The sequence below is a fragment of the Belonocnema kinseyi genome, chromosome 5, assembly GCF_010883055.1.
Source record: "Belonocnema kinseyi isolate 2016_QV_RU_SX_M_011 chromosome 5, B_treatae_v1, whole genome shotgun sequence".
NCBI classification, from domain to species: Eukaryota; Metazoa; Arthropoda; class Insecta; order Hymenoptera; family Cynipidae; genus Belonocnema; species Belonocnema kinseyi.
Genome location: NC_046661.1, coordinates 100,030,079 through 100,054,277, shown reverse-complemented (window position 1 = coordinate 100,054,277; position 24,199 = coordinate 100,030,079). Strand labels below are relative to the sequence as shown.

Here is a 24,199-nt window from a genome sequence, read left to right as displayed (position 1 = left end):
GAGAAGCCTACGATTATATTTTTGGTTCTGAATTCATCTTTTTTAGACAAATTTCCTTTATTTGGTTTAAGATAAAACTATTTTGTTGAAATTTCTTTTTTTCTTGGTTGAAAATAAATTTTCTTAATTAAACATTTAACCCAGCTGAAAAGTGGACAAGATAATTATATTTTTCATTCAATTTATCAATTTTTCTTTATAAAGTAAATAAAAAATATCAATGCTTTGTCCACTATACATAAAATATATATAACTTTTTCACCTGGGTGTTGAAAATGAATTTTTACATAATTATTTCAACTGAAAATTCAACTATATTACATTGTTGGTTGAAGATTGATCGTTTTTAGTTTAAGATTAAACTATTGGTTTGAAGATGAAATTTTCTGTTGAAAAATTGCATTTTGAGGTTAGAAATTCTTTTTTTTTCTTGTTAAAAATCAATTTTATAAACTAAAAATTTAATTATTTTATTTTCGTTTAAAAATGGATCGCTTTTAGTTTAAAATAAACTACTATTTTAAAAATGAGACTTTTTGTTTAAATTTACATTTTCGGTCCTCTTATTTTTATCATTATTTTCGTAGCAAATTCAAATCTTTTGTTGAATATAATTTCTTTGTATGAAAAAAAATCTGCTTTGGTTGAAGATTAAACTATTTTCGTAAAAATACATCTTCATAGATTGAATTAAACTGTTTTTAATTTGAGATTAAAATATTTTTTGGATAAAATATTAACTGCTACATTTTTCGTTAAGAAATAATACTTTTGGTTGAATTTGATTGGTTTTATTTAAAATTCAAATTTTTCCTTGATCGGAGTGTCAACTATTATATTTTTCGTTTAGAATTATTCTTTTTTTTATTGAAAATTCAACTACATGGTTGAAATTTGAACTTTTTGGTTGAAAAATAATTTTGTTGTTTTTGAAGATAAATAATTTTAGTTAAAAATTTTATTTTGTTGAAAATGTAATCTTTTTCTTTTTGAATTCAACTATTTGGTGAAAAACGCAACCGTTTTTGGTTGAAACTTAATATTTATTATTTAAAAAATTCACTATTTGATTTAAAATGTATGTTCATGCGTTAAAAACTCAACTATTTTGTTAAAAATGTATTACTTTTGCTTTGAAGTTCAACTATTTTCTTGAAAATCTAACCATTTCTTTCAGATTTCATCTTTTTTATAGAAAAGATGTTGCTTAAATTGTTTGAAAATTCGACAATTTCCTTGAAAGTTCAAATATTTGACCATAAATGCAACTGTTTGGTTATAAATTAATCAACTACTATATTGTTCGCAATTCGGTTTTTAGTTGTAGTTGCAAATTCATCTCTGTTGGTAGGCAGTTAATCTTTTTTGATTGAAGATTTACCTTTTTTGGTTGAACATTAACATTAATGTTGAAAAATCAACTTTTTTGTCTAAATATCATCTTTTTCGTTTGAAAATAAATCTCTTTTCTAGACATTTAATATTCTTCGGTTCAAAATTTCACTATTTTGTTGAAAGCGCAATTTATATTTATTTAATTTAAATAATATTTTATATGACGAAGGGAAGGGGTGAAACCGCATTCAAATTTTAAACACGTTTTAAAATAATTAGTAAAAGACTAACTAAATAATGATTATCTAACAAATAACTAATTATGAATGCCTCAATTGAAAAATAGGAATATTTTTATTTTGATTCTGTAGGTTTACATTGATTTGAATTTGTTAATGTTGCATTTTTAAAATTGTGAGGCTTAAATTGTTCAATTTCGGATGTGTTAAATTATAATTTTTAAGAATAAAAACATTTGATGGAATTAATTAAATTTTTTTTCGAATATCTTTGCAGTTTTCCTTACCAGAAACATAACAACTTTATTTATTAAGAAATTATTGTAGCAATGTAAAAAGATCGAATGCTCTTTTAATGAGTTCTTTTATTTTTAAAAGAATTCCAAAATTTAGAAACTAATATTTTTGTCACTTTTCTTATATTTATGACTGCAGAAGTTTAAACGCTTTAATTTAAAATGATATAAGATTTCATTTTTTCAAAAATTTTAGATATTACGTAAATATATGGATTAATAATTTATTCAATTAGTCGATATTATGTATGCTTGGATTGATGTTGCTTTTATGACAAAATTAGGATTGAATTGTCACGGTGTGGAGTTTAAATAGATTCTGTCCATTCGAAATTTGAGGGAAACTAGAGTGATAGAGTCTGCGAGATTAATCGCGATAGAGAATTCTCGTATTAATTATTCCATTCAATTATCCCAGCCGCGTATCCAGATTGAAACATTCGCTCGAATTACTGATAGTCACATCTACGAGTAGTTTCTGAAATGGAGATTACTTCTACAATGTTTAAAGATCTACTATTAATTAATCAAGATAAATGCTATACATCTGCATTATCTCAAATTTAATTTTTTTGAAATATGGCATTTCTGAATAATTATTTTAATAAAAGTTATCATTCTGGACAAATAATTTGATTATAAATTTATGAAAGACTGTTTCTCTAAAAAATTAAAGCAGGAAGAAAATTGACAAATGTAATCAAATGAAACTGATTGAAATATTCTGCCTTATAAATTTGTAATAAAATAATCGATGATCCATAAAATATAAACAAGAAAAAACTATCTCTTGAAAAATACTTATCCCTACTGGATGTAAAAAGATAGAGATCCTGTCTTTTTTAACTATTTGGAATCTTTATGATAAAAGGAGATAGGGAAAACGTATATATACTTCTATCTCTTTGCCAATCTAAATTCACCTCTATCTTTTTCAATACTAACTTTTATATCTCATCCTATCCTTTATCTATCGAGGTCAATCTTTTTCTATATCTCTTTCAATTAAGGTTCCCACCTATACTTTTTAATGTTCTATTTTTTATCTTCTCATAACCTTTATCTATATACGTCAATATTTTTCTATCTCTGTTACTCTAAATATACGTTTATCTTTTTTCATTTTCTCTCCTCTATCCCGCCCTATCCTTTATCTCTGCACGTCAATATATTGCTAATTCTCTGTCCATATAAATTCCCATCTATCTTTTCTAAGCTCCTATTTTCTATGTTATCCTATTCTTTATCTAACCGCGTTAGTATTTTTATATTTCTTTGTCAATCTAAATTCTCGTCTATCTTTCTTAATCTGTTACTCCTTCTTTCATCCAATCCTACGTTTATCATCGTCAATTTAAATTGCCATAATCTTTTTCAATCCCCTTTCTTTTATCTTATCCTATCCTTTATCTATGCAGGTCAATATTTTTCTATCCCTTTGTCAATCTAAATTTCCGTTCACCTTTTTTTACTACCCCCTTTTCTATCTTATCCTTTGTCTATCTATGTCAATATTTTTCTATTTCTTTTTCAAACTTTTCCATTTATGTTTATCAGTCTTCTCTTCTTTATTTAATCTTATACTACATCTATCAACGTCTATCTTTTTCTATCTATTTTTCAGTCTCAATTCACGTCTATCTTCTTCAATCTTAATTTTTCATTTCATCCTATCATTCTTGTCAATCTTTTCCTATCTCTATTAGTCTAAATTCCCGTCTATCCTTTTCAATCTTCTCTTCTTCATTTTATCCTATACTACATTTATCAAAGTCTAAATTATTTTACCTCTTTTGCAATCTAAATTTACGTCACGATGTCTTTCTGGTACGTGGTCCACCTAAAATTAATATTTGGAATAAATTCCTTAAATTTTCGATCAATTCACTCCTCTTAAGGGTTATAAAATGATAAAAGTACTCAATTGTGGAATATAGGAGAAGGCATAGACAAAGATTAAAATTTATATCAAAGAGATAGAATAAGTAAAGAAAAAGATTAGGGTCTTTGGTTGAGGAAGATAGAGAAAGAGATTGAAAAGATTCAAGTTCGTAATAGATAGATAGCCTTAGTGACAGAAAAAGATAAGTGTCCAACGAAAACAGAGATATAATAGTTCTATCTTTTCCCATCTTCCAATTCCTATATTTTTCAATCTTTTCACTTCCAGCAGGGCGAAGCCTTCAGGTTGACGTGAAGAGATAAGGGATAGGGTGGGATACAGAAAAGAGGATTCAAGATGATATACGTAAATTTAAATAGACTAAGTGATAGAAAACGATAGAAGTTGCTAGATGTAATATAGGATGGGATACAGAAGAGATTAAAAAAAACAGACGGGAATTTAGATTATCGGAAATAGAGAAGTTTGACTTAAATAGACACAGGGTAGGATGACATAGAGAGAGTATGGATGAAGATAGACGTAAGTGTTAGATTGAAAAATAGATAAAAAATAATAGACGTCGATAGATGTATGATACAATGAGATGGGGAAGATGGGATTAGAAAATATAGATGGAAATTTAAATTGACAGAGAGATAGAAAAATATTGACGACTATAGATAAATGATAGAATAAAATAGGAGGAGGTTAAAAAAGATTGACAGAAAGATGGAAAAAGATTTGCGTGAACAGATAAAGGGCAGGATGAGATAGAGAAGAGGGTATTGAAAAAGATAGATGAAAATTTATATATATAAAAAAGAAAAAGATAATGTTGATAGATGTATGATACGATGAGGTAGATAGGAGGACATTTAGAAGGATAGACGTGAATTCAGTTTGACATAGAAATCCAAAATATTGACATGGATAGATAAAGGATAGGACGAGAGAGAAGAGAGCGTATTGAAAAGATTGACGGAAATTAAGAATGACAGGGAGATGAAAAAGACAGATGTGGATAGATAAAGAATAGGATGAGATAGAAAATGCGAGGTTAAAAAAATAGATGTGAATTTAGATTAAAGGAGAGATAGAATAGATCAATTTTTTCTATCTCTTTCAGTCTTAGAGATTCAAAATTATTTAAAAAGATAGGATCTGTATCTTTTTAATTAACAAGTAAAATCAGTCTTCGGGCGTATAAGTAGAGGCCCGGCAAACCATTTTCTAAGATGAGCACAGCTGTAGATCGTAAGATATCGAAATCAATAATCAATTTTATTTGTGTAGGTATATAAGCATGGTCGTCCAGCTGCCTTTCTCGTACGTAGTCAATATCCAATTAATTTTTTAACTTTTCGATGGTTTCCTTAATTTTAAGGGATAGAAAATAATAAGAGTGCTCAATCGCGGAAAATAGAAAAAGACACAGACGGATGGTCACGACGGATAGAGAAAAAGATAGAAAATGATTAAGATTGAGGATAAGAAAAGATAGCTTTTTAGGGATGTAAAGTGACCCATTGAAAGAGATAGGATAGTTTTATCTTTTTCTATCTCCCAATTTCTATCTTTTTCAATCTTTTTACTTCCAACAAGGACGTGACCATGTGGCAGGCCTGCAGGAAACCTCCATCATGGCGTCAGTCGATGTGCGTCGCTTGTGGTTCGCAGAATTCAGGTGGCAATTCAAAATAAGAGTGTAACAAGTTTAATTTTAAAATACTTGACGTTTTAGGGATAAAGTGCCGTACTTAAATTACGCAACAAATCTAACTGTACGTAATTTATGGTTTCCAGAAATAATAAGATGTGAGACTTAAAATATACCAGAATCATCTTATACTATTCACAACATTTTTAAATTTTTAACCAAATATTTTAATTGAAAACATTGAGTTTTCAATTTAATAAGATGAATTCTCCAAAAATGTGAGATAGTTAATATTTTTATCAGAAAGATGAAATTTCATTAAAAAAATTAATTTGAAAACCAAGAAGACGAATTGTCAAGAAATAAAGATTTTTCAGTTATGAAAGAAAAAAAAGTTCATCTAAATTGTTGAACCTTCAAGCCAAATGACGAATTTTCTGTATAAAAAATTGAATTTTCAACCAGAAAATGTAATTTTTCTGTAAAATTGTGATTTTTTAGTAAAAAAATTAATTTTGCACAAAATATATTAAAATTGTTAACCATAGAGATGAATTTTTAAATAAAAATATGAATCTTTACCAACAAAATGATTTCTTAACAAAGTGGTTCAACTAAAATTTCAAACATAATAGTTGAATCCTCAAGCAAAGATGAATAATGTTCAACCAAAAAGTTGCATTTTTATCCAAGAACGACAAAATTTCTACAAAAACAGATGAATTTTGAAGTTGGAGAGACAAACTAAAAAAATAGTTAAATTTCCATGCAAAAAAGATTCGATTTTGGCTTTAAAAAATCAAAATGCTACTTATAAACCAGAATAAATTTTCTATGAGATGCTTGAATTTTTAACACAAAAAGACAAATTTCAAACAAAAACATTTAATTTTTCAACCATAAAGAATGTCTTTCTAATAAAATTGTTGAATTTTTAACCAATAAGGTGCAGTTTATTAAAAAAAACAACAGTCCCCACTAAAATATATGAATTTTCAAATTAAGGACACACATTTAAAAAAATAGTTAAATTTTATTCAAAAAAAGATTTAATTGTCAATTTTTAACATCAAAATATAAGTTTTAAGTGAGAAGTACATTTTCTACAAAGATATTTGAATTTTCAACCAACAGGAAGACTTTTTAAACCAATTTTTTAATTTTCAACAAAAAAGTTGCATTTTAATACAAGAAAGATGCAATATTTACTAAAATAGATACATTTTTCAATTAAAAAAGAAAACTTTTTAAACTCATAGTTGACTTTTTATCCAAAAAATATGAATTTTCAATCCAAAAAGACGAATGTTCAATAAAACAATTGAATTTTCAACCAACAGCATGATTTTTCAACAAAATTGCTGAATTTTCATATAAATAATGAAATAAGGAAAAAAATAATGTACAGGAAGAACAAAATGCAATATTAAAAGGCAGGAATCTTAAGAATGTTAAACTTTCAACCTAGAATCTTTGATAAGCCGAATAAAACTATTTAAATTTAAAAAAGATAAATTTTGAATTTATTCTGTTTGAGGCTTATTTAAAGGTATAGAATCTACTGCTTTTTAGCTGACCTAGTAAAAATACTAGGTCAGCTAAGCATTAGAAAAACTATATCTTTGTTTAATTATTTCAAATTATTTAATGAAATTTCAAGATTCAAAAAAACGTGTGAGGGTTAATTTTCAGAAAAATATAAATTCAGTGAAAGATACTGTAAAGATAATAATTTTCATTATTTTATAAGGTCTTGTTAGAATATACGAAATTTTAAAAACAAATAGGAACGGAATTTTCGATATGAAAGTTTAATTGAGATTTTTTTAAAAATATAAAACTTATATAAATTTATTATATGTTACATAATAAATTAATAGCGTTTAAAAACTTCAAATTATCTCGCGAATAAGTCATTGATCTTTAAAAAGAAATTAACAAGCGAATCTAGCAAAAAATAATAAACAACTTAGGTATGACATTGTTGATCATATCCTTACACCATTTCTTGAAATGCATTTGATAGCTAAGCTGGTAAAAAAGTTACTAAAAAAGTATATTTATTTCTAATTTAAGTGAATATATTTCAAATTAACATTAATTATTTAACAGATTAATGGACTTTCCTAACAGATTTTTCTTACCTGTTCAAAGCAAGAAATTGCCCACCAGAACCTGATAGGGCCCCAATAAGTTTTTTCTAGACTAGAAATGATGGTAGAAGCATTATCAGAATCCAAGATCAAATAAGGAAATATATAGGAAAATGTCTGCACGAAATCGTGAGTCGACATACGTTATTATAATAACAAGGTGATTAAATGTTATTTCAAGAACTCTGGTATATTAATAGAGAAAACGTCTATACGTGAGAAGCACAATTTTTTTATATAAAGTTTTTGTAACAACTCATGTATGTCAGTCTGACATTTCGATAATGGAGTTAGGTATACAAATCGATCAGACAAAAATATAATACATGAATGAGCTCTACGAAGCTTTTCTCAATTCAGAACAGGTCAATTTCAATTCTATTTTTCTTTGAATTTTTTATTGACTTTCTCGTTGTTTATAGAAAATTGGGATGAATAAAGATTCAAAATGGTAGAAGAAAATATATGGGAAGTCCAAAGTGTATTTAAGCCAAGAAGATCATGTACGAATTAAATATTTAGCTGAAGACACATCACAAAAAAAATTTCGAGAGTAGGTAAAAAGTTTTCTGTGCATTTGGTGACCTAAAAAAAGCGTTTGATAAGGTGGATAAAAGTAAACTTTGGATAGTCTTAAAAGAGTACGGAATAAATGGATGTCTCCTAAAAGCAATAAAAACAATATATAATGGTATAGCAAAGCGATTGTATAAGAATGACTCTTTTAGATGAAGAATGTGGGCATCTCGAGACAGTTAGGGTACGTGGGTTAGCGTTCGCAGATGATAAGGTTGTTATGGCATAGTCAATCGACGATTTGCAAAGAACATTGAACAAACTCAATACAAGCATGAAGAACATGGGCCTCAAAATTAAAATTAAAAAAAAATTATGGTCTTTGAAGAAAAATGACAGAAAACAATGTTCGTTGTCTATAGATTTTTGCATTTCGCAAATTATAAATCTTGAATCTATGTGAGAAGTTTTTTGTAAATCTAGAATTTGCTAATTCAAAGTGACAATAAGGAAATCTTTGATTTAAAAATCAGAATGACTACTCAAATCCTGGAAAAATATTCTCTGATAATTTTAGGTTTCTTCCAGGTATAATTTCTAACCCATGAAAGTATTTCGCACCAAAAAAAACTCCGAATGGATATACAAGGTTGCGTTTCTATTATAAATAATGCCCTGTTCAGTCCTCGTAAATTTCTAAGTCTGTAAAAATGGAAATATTCATAAGCAAAATGCAATAACTGTTTTTTCAACTTTTTTTAATCCGATAGTTGAATTTTCAACAAAAAGGATCAATTTTTAACGAAGAACGGACTAGTTAAATTTTCGGATAAAAACTAATTTTCAACCAAAATAATGGCAAATTTTCAACCAAAGTAATTAATTTTCAACTTAAATTATGAATTTTTACATGGAACAGTTGGATTTTTAACCAAAAAGACAAATTTTCGATCAAACATTAAATTCCGAAATTTTCAGTTAAAAACAATTAATTTTCAACCAAGGATATGAATTTTAGAATAAAATTATCAATCAATAACAAAATAAATAAATAAAAAATGCTTTTTTGAGAAAGTTGTGCAACTTTCGGCCAAGTAATGGAATTAATTAAATTAAAACGATTAATTTTCAACTGGAACAGTTGAATATTCAACTCAAGAGATGAATTTTAAACTAAAATAATTGCCAATATTCAACTGGATTGGTTACATTTTAAATCAAATTTGAATTTTCAGTTAAAAAATTAATTTTCAACAAAACAAAAAAAAAACAAAATTTTCACAGAATAGTTAAATTCTCAGTTAAAAAAATTAATATTGAATAAAAAAACGTGTGTTTAACAAACGAGTTAAATTTTCAACCAAAAAAGTGAATTTTCTAATAAAATTATAAATCTTTAACTAAGTAAAACAATTAGAGTTAAAAAGTTAATATTCAACAACAAAAAAACGAAATTTTAACAATATAGTTACATTTTCAATTAAAAAAATTAATTTTAAGGAAAAAAATGCATGTTCAACAAACGAGTTAAATTTTTAACTAGAAATGGCGAGTACACATTAAAGGGAGAGGGATGAGCGGAATGTTCTCAAGTGTGAGAAAAGAATTGGCTGGAAGAGAGGGAAAAGAGGGGGAAAGGAACGATAAAGATGGTACAATGGTAAGAAGGATTATAGTTGGAAAAGTCAGAATAGCGGTGGTTTGTGTATATAGAAGAAGAGGGGAAGAGGAAGGTTGGAAAGTAATTAAGAAGTGGATGGAGGAAAAGAAAGAAGAGTTAGTTTTGATAGATGATTTAAATGCATGGTCTGGCGAACAAGGGGAAGGGATTTGGGATAGAGAAAAAGAAGCATATGTAAGGAGTTCCAGACATAGGGAGATAGACAGGGAGGGCAGAAGGTTACTAGACATAATAGGAGAAACAGGATGGTCTATTGTAATGGTAATATGAGAGGAGATAAGGAAGGAGAATTCACATTTGTAGGGAAGGGAGAGACAGTGATAGACTACATTCTGGCGGAAGAAAGAATAAGAAATTTGATAAGTTTCGTAGAAGTGGGTAATGAGATTGGGACCGAGCATTTCCCAGTAATAGCTTCACTGAAAAGTGGTGGCAAGAAGCGAGGCTGTTGGAGAAAGGAAAGAGGGGGAGAAAGGAACAAGAAAATGGAAGCCTGGGAGGAAGATAAACTGAAAGAGTTTAAAGAAAAAATGGAAAAAGAGAAGATTAGGTTGATAGAAGAGGAGGGGGTAGACTCGTTAATGGAAAGATGGAAAGGGTTGATTGAAAAGGTAAGGGATGAGATAGGTGCAAAAATAAAAAGAGAAGGGGAAAAGAGAGGCTTGTGGGATGAGGAATGTAAGAGAGTAAAGAGTAAAGGAGGAAATAGAAAAAGCGATCAAAGAGGGTAGGGTTTGGCATGTGATAAATAAGAAAAGAGGAGGAAAGAAGGGCGTGAACGAAGAAATAGAGTTGGTTGAGTGGACAGACTATTTCAAGGGGCTGTTAGGGGGAGAACAAAATAGGATAATAGGGGAAAATAGAAAGTTAGTACTGGGAGAAAGGGAGGTAGGGAATGGAATAACGAGAGAAGAAGTGGATGAGGCAATAAATAGATTTAAAAAGAACAAGGCTACCGGAGAAGATGGTATATAGAACGAAGCGATGAAGTATGGAGGAGAAGGGGTAAGGGAAGGACTTTGTGAGATATGCAACAAAGTATGGAATGGAGAAGGGTGGCCAGAAGAGTGGTTGAAAGGGCTGGTGGTACCACTGTCAAGAAAAGGGAGGGAAAGAAGGTAGAAGAGTACAGAGCGATCACTCTCATGCCAGTTGGCTACAAAATATATAAAGAAATTGTAAGAAAGAGGTTAGAGAGCGAGATAGAGGAAAGAGAAAGTATTCCACACAATCAAACGGGTTTCAGAAAAAGGGTGGGAACCATTGACAACATTTACGTACTGAACAACTTGATTAACAGAAATCTAGGGAAATAGAGAGGCAAACTAATCGCGTTATTCGTGGACTTTAAAGCAGCTTTTGATTTGGTAAAACCAGGATTAGGAAAGGAAAAAGGAGAGGTATTCTGGATAGATAGAGGTCTAAGGCAAGGGTGCCCTTTGAGTCCGCTACTGTTTAATATGCTGTTGGCAGATCTAGAGGAGAAGCTAAAGAGGAAAGGAAAAGGGGGGACGATATTGGGTAACAGCAAAATATACTCCCTAGTTTATGCGGATGACGTAGTTTTGTTAGCAGACAACGAGAAGGGGATGAATCTAATGATGAGAATTTTTGAAGAGTATGTGGGAGCAAAGGATCTGGCGGTGAATGTAGAGAAGACCAAGGTGATGTGTTTCAGAAAGAGAAACACCATAATCGATTACGTTTGGTAGATGAACGGACAAATAGTGGGAAGGGTGGCGGAATTATGTTACTTAGGTTTTTGGTTTGAGGCAAGAGGGGGAAACGAGCTGCAGGCGAGGAAAAGAATTGAATGTGCGAGTAAAGTAATGGGCCAAGTATGGGGCATAGGAAAGAGAAGTTTTAAGGACGATTGGAGAATGAGGGTCTGGTTGTTTGATGCGTTGGTTTGGGCGGTGTTGTGTTATGGAGTGTAGATTTGGGGATGGAAGGAACATAGGAAAGTAGACAGCATGCATGAGCGATTTTTGAGGTGGGTAATGGGGGTTAGCTGGAGTTGCCTAGGATACATGTTAATAGAAGAGTTAGGAAGAGGAAATATGGTAACTAGACAAATTAAGAGAGCATGGAGGTTTGAAGAGAAGCTAAGAAGGGGAGAGTGAAGTAGAATTGCACAAGCATGTTTCGGCGAAATTAGAAACAACGAAGTGAGAGGTAATTTGGGAAATTTAAAATGGGAGGAAGCAAGGAGAAAAATGAGAAGGGTGTGTAATATTCGAGAAGGGGTTACGGAGTAGCAGGATATAGAGTTAGAGCTATTAGTTGAACAAGGAGAAGAGAGATGGACAAAGATAAAAGGCTCGAGGTACAATAGATGGTTTAGGATGGTCAAAGGGTTGACGGAACCAGAATATCTGCAAAAAATAAAAAAGGAAGAAAATGGAGTAGGGTTGTACGGTTCAGAATGGGAGAAGGAGTAAGTGCTTGTAGATATTGGATGGATGAAGAAAAGAATCTATGTAGAGAATGTGGATACGAATTGGAGTCATGAGCACATGTCTTAGAGAGATGCACAGGAGAGGAAGATGGGCAGTTGAGTGTTGATGAGTGTGTAAGGTTGATTTTGGATGGTAATGGACAGGGAGTGATGTGGATGAAGAAATTGGAAGAAATAAGAGAAAGTAAGGGAATAGGGCAGAGCCAAACGGTGGAGCCTGCAAACGGAATTTAAAAACCAAAGTTAAATTTAAAATCGTGGAAAATGTTTTTTTTTATGGTAAAAGGAAACGGAAGCCCTGGAAGATCGCTTATTACTAGAATTATTAGTTTTATTTTTGGTTGTTATTATTTAATCAAATTTTTTAAGTAAGGCGAAACATTAGTAGATAAGTAGCGGATAAATTAGATTTAGGATGGAATGTAAATTTTATGTACAGGGAGCGGAGGCTCTCAAACCCGTAAATGGGAGAGTTTAAATATACATACATACATACAACTAGAAATAGCGAGCTTTCAACTACAATAGTTGAATTTTCAAACAAAAAGATGAATTTTCAATTTTTAATCTTTTTAGATTAATTTTCTACCGAAAAGGACGAGTTGTCCACAGAATAAAAGAATTTTCAAAAAAAAAAGAGATACATTTTTGACCAACAGTTAAGTAGATTCATTTTCAGTTGAAGACATAAATTTTCAACCAAAGAGGTGAATTTTCAACTAAAATTAATTTTAAAACAATTAAAAATGAATTTAAAGCAAAAAAGTTACATTTTTGAGTTAATAAATTAAATTTTTATTAAAAAAGAAACAAATTTTAAACAAAATAATTAAGTTTACAACCAAAGAGATAAATGTTCGATTAAATTCATGAATTTTTAGAATAGAAAAAAGAGCTTTACTACTAGAGAGATGGAGAAAAAAATCCTTTTTCAGAAATACATGCTTTATTATGCTAGGTTTTAAAAGTCAAAATTGTCAAGGAATCTGTATTATTATCAGCTTAATTGGAAAGCACCCGACGAGTAATCGGAATTTCTGCAGTCCGATTCCCATATTTTTTACAGAAAAAAACTCAATATAAAAAAAATTCAATATAAAAAAAAATAATTCAGAGCTTCCTCTAATTTGTAAAGACTTTAATCAATTCTGTTATTCTCTGTTCATAGTACAGATTCCTTTATAAAAATTAATTTTGAACAAAAAAGTTTAAAATCTCCACCGAGTTTTCAAGTAAAAATTTAAAAAAAATTTTAACCAGACAAGATGAATTATCAATGAAAAATGTTATTCTTGATATTTTGACAGAATAGATTTTAATTTTGAATAAAAATCAGATGAATTCAAATAAAAATAGGAATTTTCAATAATAGGTAAATTTTCAACTAAGAAAAATTCTCTACCATACAAAAGAAAAAAAAAACTTTTAACCAAATTGTTGAATTTTCTTGCCGGCAAGCACAATTTTATACTGAAAAGGACGAATTAAAAAAATCAATTTTGAACTAAATAGTTAAATTTTTAAAGAAAAATATCAATTTTCCACAAAAACAGAATTAAAATTTCAGGTTTTCCAGATTTTCGATATGAGAAAACACCGTGGTAATCCATCTGAGAGATTCCAAATTTAATAAGGCCTTCCAATATTTTCATACAAAATATAAAAATATTTGATATTTCTGAAGAGAAATTTAATTATCTTTAATTTTTTTAACATTCAGATTTCTATCTACTGGTATTAGAAAAGCTTAAAATTAGGATATCAGAATTAAAAATTGTTTTCTTCTAAATTAAAAAATATCCTTAAAATTATATAAAATAACATATACAAATATAAATAAAAGATACAAAATAGAAGAAAATGAGAGAGAAGCATTTCTCCGGTAAGTGTCAGTTCTTATAAGGACTTGTTTATTTATTTTAAGGAAGGGTTCTAAAATAAAGATTCGAGGCATTTTCACCAGGAAATGTATATCGAATTACTAGGAAGACAGAAAAACAAAGAAAATGTTAGCGTCATCCATTTACCCAGCAAAGCGTATCAAGTTAAGATAAAATCCTGACGCTCTTGTCCAAAGAGGGAAGAGCAGACAAAAGCACTTTCGATATAATAATCTCAAAAGTGCTCTTTATACTAGATTGCCTGTCCCTACCTTATAACAGTTTGAATAAGAAGCTTTAAGAATTTTCCTCAATAATGTCTAGAAATATTCAGAAATAATTTTTATTGTCAAATAGATTTACTTATTTCGAAATTTTTATTTACTAAATTGATTGAGCGGAAAATTGATAATCTTTATTAATCGATAAAGGCTAATTAATGAAATTCGTTTGCCATTTTTAAAATATTTGGTCAAAACTTTAAGAACAGAAAGGTTGTCTCTTTCATCACATTTAATTTTATATTTCAAAGTGATTTTCTCAACGAAAAATGTAATACCATAATGATATTTCAACGTCAAAAGACTTTTATTTAAAATAAAGAATAGTCGAATTTATCCTATAAACATATATTTTTAATAAAATAGCTGCATCCTAAAAGAAATGTTGGAATTCTCAATAAAAACATTTTAATTTTCAAAAGAAAAAGAAACATTTGTAACAATAGTTCAATCTTTAATAAAAAAAGTCTTTCAGTCACGTAAACAAAAAAATGTCCACAAAATTATAATTTCAGGAGATAAATACTTTTTAAAACCAAATACAAATTTCGAATAAACATTTATTTTTTGAGTTTATTTGTACATTTGTTTTTAAGGTTATATAAATATATAACTTTCTTAAGTTTAAAAGATATTTAGGATTTATAGTAGGTCAGAATTTAAATATATTTCATACTGACTCAAACTATTTCCAAAATTTTTAAAAATCTTTCGAAATTAAAAAAAAATCCCTTTAATCCTTCAGTTATTTTCGTCATTTGCAGAAACTTTTCGAAACGTTTCATATCTTTTTAAATTTTAATTAAAAATTCATTTTTCAAAGTAAAAAGTCATTGCAAATGTTCCCAGAAATCTGAAGAAAAGTTTTTTATTTTCTTAAAGCCTTTTAAACTTCTCAAAAAGATTCGAATTTTTTCTTCGAAATCCTCAAAAACTTATATTTTGTTTAAAACTTTTGAAAATCTTTACACGCTATAAATTATTTGTGAATCTCTTCAAACCTTCTATATATCTTTTAAAATCATGAAAAATTTGAAAAAATACAAAAAATTGCCTTTAAATCTTCCAGATTTTTTTTCGATATTTGTATAAATCTTTTGAAATATTTAAAAACGTTTCTATATTTTCCTTAAAAATCAAGTTTTCAAAATGAAAATACATTACAAATTTTTCCAGAAATCTCAAGAAAAGTTTTTTATATTTTTGAAGCCTTTGAAACTTCTTAAAAACTTTCGAAAGTTTTTTCAGTCTTAAAAGAATTACAATTCGTTTTTTCTTTATTTGAAAATTAATTTTCTGCAATAAAAATGTTACTGCTTTAGTTGAAACTTAAACTATTTGGTTGAAATATTTGTTGTTGTTAAAGCTTATTATTAAATTTTTTTAAAAATTTAACTACTCTGGTAACAGATTCATTATTTTAGTTGAAAATTCATCACTTTGTTTGAAAATGTAACTCTTGCTTTCAAAAATGATTTTGTTGTTGTTGAAAATTTATCTTTTTTAGTTTATTTTTACAAAAATTTATCTTTTTGGTGAAACTCAATTTACTTGGTTGAAAATTCATATTTTTTTCAAATTTAAAATGTAACTATCAATGAAACACAGAAAAAATAGAAGATAAACTTTATATCGATTTTCGATGAAAGATTCGCTGCAATAAAAATTAACTTTACAGGATAAACTTTAACTAAATATTTGTTAATCTTTCTTTTGTTTTTCCATGACAACACGTGTGTTTCAAAAACTCATAGTTGTCTGAATAAAACTTTATCCATCTAAAAACTTTCCTGCGACAAATGTTAGAATTACTTTATTCTGTGAATATTCCATTTTTTACTGTAAATGCGTCTCTTTAATTGAATATTAATTCTTTAATCAGAAATTTAACTATTACATTTTTGGTAAGAAAATTATCTCTTTTAGTTGAAAATTCATCTTTGTGGTTAGAGATTCATATCCTCTTCAGTGAAAGAATTATTTGTGTTGAAAAATTTAAAATAGGTCATCCAGGAATCTGAATTTTCGCTCAAATATTAAAATAAGTGAAAAACTGATTTATTTGAAAAATTTCAAGGAAACTTTTCACATTACTTTCAGATTTGTTAATTTGAATAGTATGAAATAAACTGTTTGTTTATCTATCTGCTTAATTATAACTAAAACATTCTCTTTGGCCTTTGAAAATTTCATATTTCGTTGCTAATATTTTATAATATTTTATTTTTTTCTTTAAATATTGGAAATGTGCTTTTCAATTATAATCGATCTTATGAAAATGTTTTAGTTTAAATAAGAGGGAAAAAGGAATGATATCTTCATTCAATCACGAACTTGGGTTTCCTGACAACAATAGTTTCAAATTGTTTCGAATAATTTCGAGATAGTTTCGAGAATTAATCGAAAATGACACCATGCGCTTTTTAATAAACGGAGAGAAGGAACATAGAAAATATTATCTATCTAGAAAAGACTGTTATATTTACATAAATTTATACTAGTCGTCGGAATTATAATATGTGGAAACATTTAGTTTCCCTTCATCCCATTTAGAGAGGAATTGTATCTTTGATTTCACAAAGGAAGAATAATTTTCTGCCTTACCTTTTCCGTTTTGTCGATGCGTATTTGGGCTTTTGCATTTCCATCCCCGAGGTAGATTTGCAGTCGATCAGAACTGTTTTCCAAACTAGTGGCTAATAATAGTCCCCTTGGCCTGGTTGTTTTGAAGCGCAAAACAATTTCTTCAGCTTGGGTTTTCGAATCCTCTGGCATCAAGGCTGTGAGATGCTGGGAGCCATTCAAGTGTAGGGTGGATGCATCTAAGAAATTCAATATTTACAATTTTTATTTATAATATATTATACTTATTTCCAATTTTTCTGCGCAATCTTTTTCATATAAAAGCAAATAGTTCAAAATAAAGTTGAGATATTTTCATCAGAGAATATAGACATGATGCAAAGTCGCTACGAAGTATCCATTTAAGATAGAAATGAAATCTGACTTCTTATGAATAATTTGATGCACCAAAATTTGAGCATGAAAAGAATTCAAAAATAAAAATTATATTTACAAAATATCTCCTTTCAAAAATACTTCCTCATCAGGGATTATTTACAGAAGAACAACCAATATGAATAATAGGAACTTATGTTAATTGAAATTAACAAAATACCTGCAAATAAGAAACCATAAATATTTATACAAAAGGTTATTTTTGGGTTAATTCTCTAATTCATTCGTAAGAATTAATTTGTAGGAATAAATTTTTTTCAATATCAAGGAGAGAAATTAATTTATCTAATTAATAACTCTATTCCAAGCTTTGTTATATCTTGACAGATGATCTAGGACATCTGTAAAAGTTATTTTGATGTTTACCTTACTTTTTTTAGCTTCTTATAAATTCATTCTTAATATAACAATCATATTATCCTTCAATGAAACTCTAAGTTTCCTAAATTCATTTTAAAATGTTCAAAATTTATCCAAAAGATAAGGCAGAATAATCGTGTCAGACGTATATGATAATCTTCATATTACTTTTGTTCTGATTATTATTTTTGCTTCTAATATGATTGATGATATTATGCAAGTTTTGTTTAGTAAATATAACCGATAATGGCCGAGGAAAAGAATTTTTACGCAATTAAATATTGTTTTCATAGAAAACTGGATGTGAGCATTTTTAAGCTCTAACCATAATATTTTTTATGGCTTTTATTTTGTCTTAAATAGAATGATTGGCGAGGAAACTTAAGTGTTCTTCCTGAACAAATCGTTTTTCTATCCCAATCTGCGATAATATATCCCTCATCAGATTTGACTGATGTAAAATCAAAATCATCAACAAACCTTTCATACAAAATAGAATAAATTAATTTCTTCTAAAAACTTAATTTTCCAAACCTGTCATATAACTATTTTATAGCTAAAAAACGAGACAAATCTGAACCATTGGGAGCTACACATTTTTGTATATAAAAATTATTATTGCATTTGAAATATAATGAATGAAATGCATATTTTATAGCGTCAAGAAATTGTCTTTTAAAGAGTTCTGGTATGAAATTTAATCAAATCCCATAGTTTTTTATGGCACTTTGAATTCTTTCATGAAAAATGTCTAGAAATATGACTAGACATATAATGTCAATGGAAACTAAAATGTGATCAAATAGTATTTTTAGATGATCAATTAACCTTAAAAAAGTACAAATATTTTTAATTGATGTTTTCGAAATTCGTATGGATTGTTTATTGATTTTAGTGATAAATGTTTTCAGTTTTTTGAATGGAGAACCTAGTCTCCAAATTATTGTTTGTAAAGGATCGTATGTGGCTTTCAGCAAGCCATAAGTCTAAAGAAATATTTAGATAAATTCTGTCTGTATCGCATATTTGATTATTTGTACCTAAATTATTTTTTGACCCTTATATTCTCGAGAATTTTAAAAGTATCCTTTTAAAGCATTCTTTTGAGATTGTTTGGAACAACTTGAAAATCATCCTCATAATTTAAAATAGTTTGGACGCGTTCATTATTCGTGTGATTTTGTATAATAAGGTCACTTCTGATAGGACCATTTTTTTGCAAAAGTAAATAAAAGCATGTGTTTTTTATTCAAATATATTTATTATTTCTTGATTAAGCATTTTTAAAAGTATTTGAGGCTACAAATATATTATATATAAATATAAATATAATATATAAATATATATTTTTTACATTTTCATCAAGAGAAGGTATTAGATTTGTGTAAAATTTGACCCCCCCCCCCAGTTTTTGTCAAATGTACGCATTTCGAGACCCCCTAAATCCGAAAAACAGGTTTTTACTAATTTGTCTTTCTTTCTGTATGTGCGTGCGTATGTAGATTTTTAGTTTGTCAGCATGATAACTTTCGAAAGAATTAACAGATTGCATTGACCTTTGGTATACTCTTTTAGTGTCCTAAAATAAAGGTCAAGTTCGTTAGCCAGCCATTTTTGGTGAAAATTCAAAAAGTGCGGGTATTTCAAAAATTTTTGAGACTTTTTTCGAAATTCAAATTATCTGTACGAATATTCATAGTATTCAATCAGACGATCAATTTATCCTAATGACTTTTTTTTATAAAACCAAAATTTACCAGAGTTATAGCATTTACAAAATTTCAAAAAACACGAATATCAACATTTTAAGCGTACAGCCCACAAATCTTCACCGATTTCAACAAAACAAAATTGAAAAAAAGCTAATATGATTTCTAAGAGAGTTGCCCAGCCTGATTTTTGAATTAGGTTTAAAATTTTGTTTATAAATAAACAAATATGACGAAAAAATGGCATTTTTTCTATTTGACGTTCTCGGTGCACGTCAATGACAGGCAAATGGTCGAAATCGCTTAAGTTGCGTAAAATAGCATTAGTTAAAGATATTTCAATATTAGAAAATATACAAAAAAACTTTGTTATCAACAAATTATTTGTTAAAAAAATTTTTTGTACGATTTTCCATAAATACACGTTTTTTCAAGTTATGTTGCAAGAAATTGGAATCGAAACAATATTATATGAAAAAATTTCTCTTTTGATTATCATTGTTCATATTATAAACAAATTTAATGTACAAAGACAGTAATCAGACATTTTTCGATAGAAATATTAGTTTCTTTCTAGGTTAATTTTTTTCAATTTAGAAATTTATGATAATTTTAGAAAAATTCATGATTTGTTGAATAATCTTATAATTTTTTAAGCAAATTTAATAAACAAATACATTATTCGGGCGTTTGTCGACAGCAAAGTTTTGGTATTTTTTTTCAATGGAAGTGTTTTCAGTTGCGAAGTTAATGAGATAATTTCCGAAAAATTCATAATTTCTTGATCAATTCTATGTTACTCTTATAACAAATTTAATAAACAAATGCATTATTAGGGCATCTGTCGACGGAAAAATTCTTTTTTGTTTCGATATCAGACTTGTAATTGGGATCTTCATAATAAATTCGGCAACCTTCATGATGAGTTGACAAATTTTATGATTTTTAAAACAAATTTAATAAACAAATTCATTATTGGGGCATCTGTGGACGATCAAATTCGTTTTTTTCTCGACTTTAGTCTTTTTATTTGGGAAGTTCATGATGATTTCAGCGAAATTCATAATTGGTTGATCAATTATATATTTTTTAAAAACAAATTTAATAAACAAATGCATTATTCGAGCATCTGTGGATGGAAAATTTATTTTTTTCGATATTCTAATTAAAACTGTTGACATAGAAAAAAAGGCTTTTCTGTCGACAAATTCCCGAATAGTGCATTTGTTTATTACAATCGTTAGAAAGATCATAAGAATAATAACAAAATTATAAATTTTGTAGCAAATATCATTAAGTTACGAATTTTTAAAACTGTACATCGAAAAAAACAAATTTTTCTTTCGAAAAATGCCTGATTACTGCATTTTTCATTAAATTTGTTTATAATATAAATAATTATAATTTCAAGACAATTTTTTTTAATATCATATAATTTCCATTCAAATGTCTTGCAAGGCAATTAGAAAAAATGTATGATTATGGGAAATCATCGAAAATATTTTTTCAAAATATAATTTGTTTATAACAAATATTGTTGTTTAATATATAATATTGGAACATTCTTACCTAATATTAGTTTATGAAACTTAGGCGATTCTAACACTTTTCCTGTTATTGACGAGCACTTTGAACGTCAAATGGACGTCAAAAAATGGCCATTTTATCTATTTGATTCAAATAGATAAAATGACCATTTTTTCGTCTTATTTGTTTATGTATAAAAAATTGGAAACCTAATTGAAAAATCAGGCTCCACAACTATCTTATAAATCTAAACAGCTTTTTAAAAAAAATTTGTTGTTTAAATCGCTCAATATTTGTCGGCTGTACGTTATTTTGAACCAAAAATGTCATTTTTTCCTCACTGTGGGCCGGGAATGTGAAAATGAGATCATATGGACTCCCATATAATACAACGCTGCTGAAGGTTGGTTGAACTTCTCAACATAAAACACTAACCAGCTATGACTTTTGTTGAAACTAATCATTTATGGAAATGATATACAAGTTGAGATAAAAATTCGAGTGCGAAGCACGAGATATGTAATGAGAATGTATTCGTTGAAGCCAAAGGAGCTTTAACAAAAAAGAAGTCACGATCACCAAATTACTTGTCCTGCGAGCCGCGCGCGCAGCACCCCGTGTGGAAATAATTTTTGGCAGACTGGAATTATTCTAGCGCCAATACTGGATTATTCGTGGCTGTCTGTTTACGTGAAATTAGATTGGCGCTCTTTTGGCGCTATCTATACCTACTAGATAGAAAAATCCATTACGCAGTTCTATGTAGACCCACTAATGTCGCTAGCCAGAATTTGAGATCACATTATTATAAAAATTCCGTCTAAAATCTAGCTTGGCTCTATAAAGTACTTCTATTTGGACTTTGAAAACAAATGCATCATTTAAAAACTAATTAATAAAAGATAACAAATTATATTGATTGCAGTGCTGAAATCAAAGGAAATAGAAAAAATAAAGTTGCCTGTGTTGTCAGTGCTGTCTTATAGTGCAGATTTGTTAATTTAATTCATCACTAAGTATCGATTGATCTGACGCACTATACCTTGTTTAATGGTAAACTATTGAATGAAAGACAAAGCTAATATAAAAAAAATCATTGCTGAATAAAGACATTTTATCGGTAGGTTTTCTACGAAAGTAATTGTCCTTTTCGTATGACATGTATCCAGCACTCATGTACATTAAAATGACATATTTCCTAACCTCAAATATTATTCAGTGCTACCAACAGCACTCAACTTTCAGCATGCAATGCAATTTCAAAACTGTTACTAAAAAAGTTGGCAACAATAACCGGAACTGGATTGCAAGAATCAGATGTTCGTCATACCGCCATTCAGTGTAAATACGTTTCGTTTCGCGACCACGAGGTTTAAAGTACTCCAGCTTCTTTTTCGACGTAAGGGTGTTGGAATCCAGACCCAACCTCAAAACTGGATTTTCTCATTTTACTCCATAAATACTAGAATTACATCTTTTCTAGATAATCCACTTTTCAATTAAATCTTTATTCGGAATAGAACATTGTCTAATTCCAATAGTTTTTATGTAAAGTATTTTTTTTCTTACCCCAGCATTTGAAAAAAAACGTCTCACAAGAAAGCTATTGAAATTAAACAATTTTTTACTCCAAATCAAGAAAATTACAGAATATTAATTTGGAAAAATTTAAAAATTACAAAGCTTTGAACTGCAGATTTTCTAAATTGAAAAATCTTTAAATCTTCAATTTTTTAGATTTATAATTCAAAGATCTCAAATTTTAAAGAATTAAGTTAAAAAATGTTTAATTTTGAAAATATATTCAGGCAAAATCGTAGATTTCTATATATATATTTTTAGTTCGAAATTTCCTTATATGCTAAGTTCGAGGTATTTGTCTATACGATTAACAGATGTCGGAATACTTTTTATTTTGATCGAGTGGTGGATAAAAATTATCTGAGGTTAGGTAATTGTAGTTAATAACTGTGCCTAAACCTCCCACTTCTAAATGTCCGGAATCCAGAGCATTAGCGGCAGCGTCTAAAAATGATTTCGTATAAGCCTCCTTCATAAAAATTTCAGAATTTAAACGGCAACGCCCAATTCGAAGCGCCTTAATCTCGCGCATCTAAATGTCAAGCGCCTAAACGGCAGAATCCGAACGGTCGTGCTTAAACCTCCCACATCTGAATATTTAAACTCCAGACTATAAGTGGCAGCGTCTAAAAATGGTCGCACCGAAACCTCCCGCATCTAAATGTAAAGCGCCTAAACGGCAGAATCCAAACGGTCGCGCTTAAACCTTCCACATATAAATGTTCAGACTCCAGAGCATAAGCGGCAGTGTCTAAAAATGATTGTGTATAAGCCTCCCGCATCTAAATGTCAAGCGCCTAAACGGCAGAATGCAAACGGTCGCGCTTAAACCTCCCACATCTAAATGTCCAGACTCCAGAGCATAAGCGGCAGCGTCTAAAAATGGTCGGACCGAAACCTCCCGCATCTAAATGTCAAGCACCTAAACGGCAGAATCCAAACGGTTGCGCTTAATCTTCCACATCTAAATGTCCAGACTCCAGAGCATAAGCGGCAGCGTCTAAAAATGGTCGCGCATAAGCCTCCCGCATAAAAACTTCAAAGCCTAAATGGCAACGTCCAATCGGAAGCGCCTAAATCTTGCGCATCTAAATGTCAAGCACCTAAACGGCAGAATCCGGACGGTCCTGCTTAAACCGCCTACATCTGAATGCTCAGAATCCACACCATAAGAGGCAGCGACTAAAAATGGTCGCACCGAAACCTCCCGCATCTAAATGTCAAGCGCCTAAACGGTAGCATTCAGGTGGTCGCGCCTAAACCCCTCATATCTGAATGTTCAGACTCCAAACCATAAGCGGCAGAGTCTAAAAATGGTCGAACCGAAACTTCCCGCATCTAAATGTCAAGTGCCTAAACGGTAGCATTCAGACCGTCGCGCCTAAATCTCCCACATCCGAATGTCTAGGCATAAGCGGCATCGTCAAAAAAGTTCGCGCATAAACCTGCCGTATGAAAAATTCCAGAGCCTAAACGGCAAAGTCCAATCGGACGCGTCTAAACCTCCTGCATCTATATTTCCAGCGTCTACCAGGTGTATACATATGAAACCGGTATTTTTTCAAGAAAAAAACACATTTATTTCAAGAGAATGATAACAAATATTTTATTCAAAGTATGCGC

General features: G+C 29.3%; 1 protein-coding gene across 1 annotated transcript in view; it reads right to left on the bottom strand.

Moving 5' to 3' along the window:
• LOC117173804 (neurexin-3-like) overlaps positions 1-24,199 on the bottom strand; it is a 435,470-nt gene that overhangs the window by 288,506 nt on the left and 122,765 nt on the right. The window contains exon 7 of the mRNA XM_033362447.1: positions 16,986-17,203. Coding sequence (XP_033218338.1) covers positions 16,986-17,203 — 218 coding nt within the window. The remainder of the gene's footprint in view (positions 1-16,985; positions 17,204-24,199) is intronic.